Genomic DNA, 9,083 nt, shown 5'->3' with positions numbered 1-9,083 from the left:
ATGACGATTAGTTAACGAAGCACGAGTTTATTACAATTCGTTCAAAATAAATTAGAAAGATAAGATAAGATAATAATCCGAATAGAGGATTAAGTATAATGAAAGAAAGAGTCTTGTAATAAAATTACGACGATGTTCCTCGCATTTAGTACATAGCAGATAATCGGTAAAATCGAATCTACCTTTAGTACACGAAAGTAGCGTAGCACGCAATTACGTCGGACAATGCAACGGGTTCGCGATAGAATTACCAATTAGGGATCGTCACGTTCAAATACAATAGCCAACGACGACGACTCAGTAATTTATCCCCGGTTTCGGCTACCATCCGCATACATATCCGTTTCCGTGTACCGGCAGACTGTGTGGTTGTGGATGCTGAACCTCATTGCCACCGATGCGTTCAAATTAATGACAATTAATAACATTCAACTTGTCCCTTTTATTCGACATTGGTTGTTAGACATATAAATTTCCGGCTTGTAGAACGTCAAATATATTAAACATTGTTAGCTACTGATGACAGAAGAGTAAGACTTACAGTAAAGAAATTAGAATGAAAGTAGCGAGAAAAACAAGCCTTTATCCGCGTACTAAACATATGAATTTAGAAAGTCATTCATTTGCTGTAAATTTGGAATTGTATAAAAAATTACGAATTTTTATCACTCTGACAATTCCGATATATTAAATATAAAGAATCATTTTCTTTTGCAAAAACAATAAAAAATATTGCAACACAGCATAATTATTCTAATTGAAAATATCGCAACACCATACCGGATCATGTCGATTATTTTTATGTCGAAATTTAGAGTAAAAAGTCCCGAATTCAAAATCTTCGTTATAAAATATCAAATCATTTTCTTTTGCAAAAACAATAAAAAATATTGCAATATAACATAATTATTCTAATTGAAAATATCATAACACCACACCAGATCATCTCGATTATTTTTATGTTGAAATTTATGGTAAAAAGTCCCGAATTCAAAATCTTCGTTATAAAATATCAAATCATTTTCTTTTGCAAAAACAATACATAATATTGCAATATAGCATAATTATTCTAATTGAAAATATCGTAACACCACACCGGATCATCTCGATTACTTTTATGTTGAAATTTATGGTAAAAAGTCCCGAATTCAAAATCTTCGTTATAAAATATCAAATCATTTTCTTTTGCAAAAACAATAAAAAATATTGCAATATAGCATAATTATTCTAATTGAAAATATCGCAACACCACACCGGATCATCTCGAATATTTTTATGTCTAAATTTATGGTAAAAAGTCCCGAATTCAAAATCTTCGTTATACGAATTATACGATTTATACGACGCCTTTATCATTATTTAGATCAAAAATTTCAAAAGGTACGTCGCTTTTATTGAGTTACATTTAAGTGACATAATAGCTTAACAGCGTATGAAGCAAGTACGTTAAGGTTGTGTGTTCCTTTGAGTATTCCCTTATATTGGAGATTCTTGTATTGGAACTTATTAACCCACGTGAAGGTGTATTGCTACTTCACCTAAAACTAAAAGGTTGTTTACGTTTATTTTTTTTTTATTACAATGTAACACTACAAAAGACGAATGGATCGTGACACGAAATCTTTGAAAGCAATGAAACAAGCAGCAGACAACGTAAACGGTAAAATAAAATTATGTAGAGTACCCAGGAAATATGAAATTTGTAAGAATTCCTTGAAAAGATTTATTGCAAGATATAAAGAATATCCAGATAAAGTTTCTTCGGATATGCATCGTCACGACAAATATTTTCGTTGAACAGTAAAACATTTTAACCGAGTATTTGTTAAATAGATTGTATTATTTGTTTTCAATGTAAGATGACGTATATCAATGTAAGATAAGTATAAAGAAATAATGCCAGTGTTTAAAAAGGATTTTTTTTTAGCTTTATTAGTTTTTAGTTTAAACCAAAAAGCTCTTACACGTATTTTTATTTTTTGTTCAAGCCGAACCTCTGTTCTGTATTTTCATTTTTTTCTTTAAGAAATCATACCGTAATATTTTCCGTCAATATTGTATACCAAAAAAAAGTTCACTAAATAAATATTTGTTAATACGAAAGGAGTTTTTTACCTATTTCCAGGGCAAAAAGCCCGTTCTATATCGACAAAGATTTAAAGTTTGCAAAAAGTGAGAGCATTAACCAATAAACTTTATAAAAATAAAGTATAATGGTATTAAATAATCAAATACTTTAATACAAGAAACAAATATATCTCTATATTGTTATTACAAAATTGTACACAAGTTTATACGAAAAGCCGTAGTTTGAGCCCCATCCTATCCTACGTATAAATAAAAAAAGACATTTAGAAAATAATCAGAACCGTAATTAAAACACAAACGTTATTAATTAAAGTAGAGATATCTATAATGAAGAAAAATAGCTTCTAAGGAAGGATAGCGATATTTTAATAGCAGCGAATGTATTAGACATTCTTTAAGGAAGAAAAAATGTACCTTCGTAAATCTGTTCGCGGGCAGCCACGTATGGCAGCTACTAACAGGTGCACATATCGCTTATCCCATGTCGATCGGCAGCGACATGTGCGCGAATGCGTTTGAGCTAGTCGCGCACTGTCATCCTCGCCACGTTCCATTTGTCGGTTGCGCTCGGAATACCGGGTGGCTCGTTAATTTAGGATCAATTATCGCGTCACGCCGCGCCGCACCGTTGCACTGAGAACGAGGCGCGTCCATGGCGACCATATACACAGACGGCGTCTCTTCCACGATCCGCATACTTTTCGGCCACGTAAATTTTACTAATTGCTCTGGTCCGCTTTCATTTTGAAATCGTTCGACCATAAACGATCCTGTTTTTCCTTTTTCTTTTTTTCTTTTTAATAATTATCCACTACGTAGAGTGGCAAACTATATTTAAATTCACGTTCCATTAGTAGAGGTGAATATTTATTTAATTAATTGTTCCGAATATTGGAAGAGAAATTTTTCGTCATTATTAAAAACAGATTACGATGGAAAATAATATCTCAGATTTCAGAAGTTGTAAAGTGAATCTGAAATCGTGCAAGATATCCAAGGACAGGAGAATAATGTAGAAACAGCTCGCATATATACATATATATACACATATATCTATTTAATTCGATTTAATCGGTGGCAACATGTAAGCGGGTTACATAGATTATATCGACCACATATTGTGAGACACCGGTATATATCTACCATATACGCATACTTTCCAAGTATGTCTACACGAACATGAGATATAAGTATATTTAGAGAAAGATCTATATAGATCCTATGTAGACTGGTACGATAATTAGGAATATACAGTGTGAGATCGTTTCTGTATTCACGCGACCGTGTGCAGCTCCGCACATACACAATAATATAATCTTCGCGCGGCAATTAAAGATTATCTCGTATCATACATATACACATTACGATCACTTGTATTTACAATTATGTACAAGGCAAATAAATAATTTAAGCATCTAATCGATAAGGATCGTACCGAAGTCAGTGTACTAGAATCGTATCTATGCCGATATACGTACATATAGTCGATAAATATAAAGGTTCAGTCTGCGGCCATACGATCATACGAAAAACGAACGTCGATCTTGCTCCACTTCTCTCTCTCTCTCTCTCTCTCTCTCTCTCTCTCTCTCACTCTTTCTCCCTTTCTGTCTGTATTTCTGGTATATAAATCGCTCAAGATTTCACCGTTTCAAGATTCATAACTGCAGCTACGTCTAAACTAGAGTAGAAAATTATTTGGTAATCGCTTAATGTAGCTATATAGAAGTAGATCAGGATCCTATCGCTCTGACCGACGATAAATATTGTCGTGGACCGTTTAAAATATCTTTAAACACGTGTTTCCTACCTCCATTTCAGTTAAACTCTTCCGTAAGAAATTCGGCGACTTTAGAACACGCAATCGTTTTCGAATCGTCCTTTCCAGACATTTTTAACTACTTCCGTCGGGTTAGAACGTTGGTGTAAAGCGGCGAGCGGATTGTTCGGTTATCGTACGAGTAAAATTTCTTACGAGTGCAACAACAACCTTTTTGACGACACGTTACTCGTCATTAGTGCGAATGATTGCTTCCAGTCACGATTTCCTCGCCGTCCTCGTCAACGGGCACCGTCGAATGATTGTACAGACCTTGGGCCATCAATTGAAGAGCTAGCGGATTTTTCTGGCCGCTGGCCTTCTTGATTTTTGCCCTTTTGTTCTGGAACCAGATCTTGATCTGCGCCTCGTTTAAGCCCAGATCTCGAGAGAGCTGCTGCCGCCTTCTCTCGGTTAGGTATCGATTTTCCGTGAATTCCCTCTTCAGCCTAGCCAGTTGCTCCGCGCTGAATGCGGTCCGTGGTCTTTTCTCTTCCGGCGACCCGCTCTTTCCGTTGTTTTGCGATCGTTTCACTCTCCTCGTTCGTGGTCCTGAAACGAAACGGTTAATTGCTCGTTAATTTTAATTTCATTCGATAGCGTGATTGTTTTGAATTTTCATTGAGCTGTAAGTAAAGCATACGAACATTGACGTTTTGCTTCGAATCTTCATTCTACTGTAAATAAACTCACTGGAATTAGCATATGATGGAATTTCTAACGCCAAACTCGCTCGAGTTACACGGTGCGATCGCTATCCGTAAATCCTGCTTCAATAAGCGACGCATTCACGTTGATTATCAGAAGCTTGCACGTCGAAGAAATCGGTGATTCGGTAGAGAATGTTGACTAATCCTCCGTTGGACAGATACGTAGAGAGTAATGAAGCGAGAAAGAATAAATTCTTTTTGGACCTTTAGATCGGAGATTATAATTTCATGTCACGTGTAAATTAATCTAGCGATCTAACCTGCTATCGTGTTTTTGTAACGTTTAGAAGAATTATTGGAAACACTGCTGACAGCTACTGAATATTCATAGGGCAACTTATCAATAAATACTACATTAACAGGAGAGTAAACTAAGATTTCTAGTAAAACAAATCGTTTAAGAATTCAGATTTCTTTAAAGGAATAGAAATACGTGTTTTCGAAGTTATCCAGCAAGGTTTCTAATGAATTGCCTTCAAAATTTTAGCACTGACATGTTAACTAACCTTTTCCAACTCATTCGTTGATCAAAGATTTCTACAATCACAAAGTTGAAAGTTGATAAAGACAAATCAATTTCAGTTAAATCAGTGTCAAACCTTACGCTCTTGACACTAGAACTACCGATAGTTAACAGGGAGCTATTTCTACCAAAAATAGTGAAAATGACTAGTCTTTAAAAAATACGCAATAATAGAATATTTTTATATTTACAGATTTATGACTTTCTTACAGAAGGAAGTTCACGTTATGTAGTAAATTTTTGATATTATTAATCCACCTGGGACCATAATCCCTAAACGAGGCTTGACACATTTATAAAATTGTAGAATTAGTTATTTTGACTGCTGTGGTATTTCTAGTGTTAGCATCTAGCGATCGATCATCATATCGAATGATACGCGATAAAAATTTTAAAAACGTGTGGCAAGTCGTACAAAACGAGGAAACTAGCTAATTGAGGTTCGATAAACAGATTGTAGGATTCATTTACACTTTAACAAGTACCAGTCATTTTGACTGGTATTGGTATAAGTAGCCTTAATATAAAATTATTTTGAGTTTGAACACATAAAAGACAAAATAAAATTCATTATATTATTCTTGGTGGTTCTAGTATTAAATACAATTTATTCTTAACAGTAGCCAAACGAAATAACGCCTAAAAAATATATCTAAAATTCGTAAATAAAGGCAAATTGTTACCTATATTCAGGAAATTGAAAATTTAAACTACGAGTTAATTCATTTTTCTACATTAAATTGGAATTGTAGAATTTCTAAATAAAAAGATTATTAGACATATTCAAAAAACTAAGAATCCGAGCGACGTGTTAATTCGTCTTACCATGTTAACATCTACTAGAAATTATTCTACTGAAAAGTTTTGTTAAGTTGTTGCGTATTAACACCGTTCCGATAAAATTCCCAAATAAACTAACCGTTTAACCGAAAAACGCACGAATGTTAACAAGTGAACACGTGTTTCCGTGTTAATATTTTTTAGTTTCATTCCATTGAAACTATCAAACAGGAAGAAATAAAAAAATTCTCGAGCCAACTCGTCTTCCAAGTTTAACATATTTTGCTTCCGTCGATTTCCTCAAAGTATCTCAACTAATGTCACTCCAATTCGAAGTAACATGCGTGCAACGATAAGCACCAGCTAAAATAGCTCGATTAAAATCTACCATCGGCCATCGATCACTCTTCAGCGTCGAACACCATTTAATTAACCGCAGAACCAGCCGGTATCAAGAAACGGAACATCGATCACGATTTACGGTAATTAGTAACCGCGATTATCGGGTGGTAGGGTCGCGGACCACCCTGTTGACTAGATAGAAGTCGCATATCTGGGACACGATGGTCGCAGATGGTAGATCGCGGTTATAGGTTCAGAAGAACCAAGAGTTCTGTGAACTGACACAGGTGGTGTATTCAAAGCTGTACGTTCACCCTGAGCTGAAACTGCAATTATACATAAAGTATGCAGTCTGGTAGTTCGGTACCGATCGGTTCCTTCTAAGACTAGGTCTAAACTAGTATTTCTTTATAGAATCCGATCGCGTTACACCGGAGGAAACTGTAATTAGGGGAACTTTATGTAGCGTTTTCCACGACGTGCCGGGAAACCCGCGTTCATTTACATAGAAACTGGTTTGCAGATGTAACGGTCACCGAACGTAAATTGATTAAGCCGATACACAGAGAAATAGTGGTACCAGAGTGGCGAGCTATGGCTGGTTAGTTGCGTTCCTCCGCTTCCGTGATACCCACGATTAACTGAGATATATCTCTCTCGATACAGATTGGGTCGTGGGATCTTGATTAATCTTGCGTATTAATCCCAGTGGGACCACCCTGTCATCTTTCAGTTTCGCGTCTCGCGTATATTAAAGTTACGTATTAATTTTTCTCATACTCGAATCGATGTGATCGATGGTAAAAATCTCTTATTGTTAGCAATAGTGTTAAATATTATCGTTGCTGATAAAATCGAAGAACTGAACGAACGTACAAAAGTTATTTACGTAGATTCTTGTAAATTCTTAGAAATTGTTCGAAGTATAAATTTCGTTTTGGTAAGCCATCCGTGTGAAATGAACGTTGTTACATTTGATATTTCGATGAAATTATTATGAAAAATATCTTTACAATGCTTATGTATTTCTGTGAATATGAAAGTTTGTCTTCAAAAAATTCAGATTCGAAATAACTGACAATCCTACCGGATGAAGGTCTGTCCGAGTATCTGGTACAATAAACCCACGCAGGCCAAGGACTCTGTCCATTGAGTCCAGTTTGGTTGGTGGTGGTGCTGTTCGCATTTCCGGCACTGCTGTCTCCGCTTAAGGAGTCGCTGCCGATGGTAGAGGACGTGGAACCCAGGGAAGGTGCTCCAGTTACGGAACTTCCGGTGACGGAACTTCTGCTACTCGCTAGGCTTTCGAGACTTCCGCTTCTGCTGAGACCAGTGTTCCTCTGAAGGGGTGACGTCAGCCCACAGTGAGAAGAAAACAGATCCCTTTCTCTGTGCACGGAAAAATTGCCAGGCTGAGGCCTCGTGGGCGACAATCGATTGGACGATAGAGTCAGATCACGTGGCAAAGAAAGAGGACTGTGACGAGGTATCGGAACAGGAATCGTCGTCGAGTGACCGGGCGCCAAAGTGGTTTGTTTCGGTGCTTTCGTGTTGAGAATCGCCTCTCGTCCAAAATCTGGTCTCAGTATGTTTACCACGCTGAATCTCAACGGTGCCTCGATGTCGTCTTTGTGATCTGCTTGCTGATCCTGGCGAGAAACCACGTGACTTTCGGGTGAACGCACTCGATGATGGTGATGATGATGATGATGATGATGATGATGATGATGGCTGCCAATTCCCAGTCGAAGACCGTACGCGGAATCCATTGTCACGAGAGCTACGCTCATCTTTCGATCTTCCGAATCGTCTGTCACGTATACGATTCAAATGTAAATGTCAGCCGTGACAGTTGAACGGTGAAATTTCAACCGTAACGTTAACCCTCTGCCGTCATATTTGTGAAAGTGCACAGAGCCACACTTGTCGCGTATCTAGTCTGTCAGAGCTCAGAGTTCACTGGTTCAAGACACTGACTCACTGTTTCATATCTCGCTCGTTAAAGTTTCCCTTGGGATCACCGCACGCGTCACTGTACTTTCTTCACTGATCATTCATTGATCACATTCAGCCGTTCGTGCCACTTACAACGTCTTAAAACTTCTGTTCCCGCGTATTGCGTAATATTCGTCGGCGGATGTTGCGTGGTATTGCGCGCTCACGTGACAGGCTCATCTAGCCGCGAACATTGTCGCGTCGAACGTTGCTGTTGTCCGAAGCGAGATGAAAGGTTCGACTCTGGATCAGCTCCAAGAGCTGCAAGTCTCCTTAGTATTGGCTTTTCTCGAGGTTTCCGAGGACTCGAGCGAGTGCTGTGACGGGTCTGACTGGCTGTCCATCCGTCGCTCAGTGATGTCTAAACTAGGGGACCTGTGGTCCCTACTTACCGCTTTCCCCTCCGACCCCCTCGCCCCTTCACTCCTCCTACGCCCCAGTCTGGAGTGCAGTGCACTAGACACCCTCGATTGTATCTCTATTAACTCTTCAGTCACAAGCTCCGCCCACTGGCGTAAGGTCTACCCTACTCCCCTCCGTTTGCTCGCCCCCCTCCACCGGCAGTGGCACGAAGAGTGGGGAGCTGGAGTTCACTACGATCGATGCCACTGCATCGTTCCAGTCTCGTTTCAACGGCGACCAGATTTTTGTCTTACTTATAACCGTTTTTTTTCCTTCTCTTCTACGTATAGCTACTTTGGGAAAAATATGTTGTCAAGTTCTTCCGAGGCACGACTTTCCTTCTACGTCGATGAAATACTCGTCCATTTTCGGAAGGAATTATACAAAGTAAAAGCATCGTTACTTAAGATAGTATTTACCAGGC

The 9,083-nt window shown here is 38.1% G+C and overlaps 1 protein-coding gene across 1 annotated transcript; it reads right to left on the bottom strand.

Annotated features, from left to right (window-relative positions):
• Nucleotides 1-3,140: 3,140 nt before the first annotated feature.
• On the bottom strand, nt 3,141-8,619 carry LOC100743858 (homeobox protein engrailed-1a-like). Its single transcript, XM_003489226.4, has 2 exons — nt 7,350-8,619; nt 3,141-4,459 (listed from the first exon to the last, which is right to left on the bottom strand). The coding sequence occupies exons 1-2, from the start codon at nt 8,050-8,052 to the stop codon at nt 4,104-4,106; spliced, it is 1,059 nt and encodes a 352-aa protein (XP_003489274.1). The 5' UTR covers nt 8,053-8,619; the 3' UTR covers nt 3,141-4,103.
• Between the last annotated feature and the right edge of the window lie 464 nt (nt 8,620-9,083).

Source organism: Bombus impatiens, unplaced genomic scaffold (genome assembly GCF_000188095.3).
Source record: "Bombus impatiens unplaced genomic scaffold, BIMP_2.2 scf_0319, whole genome shotgun sequence".
NCBI lineage: Eukaryota > Metazoa > Arthropoda > Insecta > Hymenoptera > Apidae > Bombus > Bombus impatiens.
This window is presented reverse-complemented; position numbering and strand designations above follow the sequence as displayed.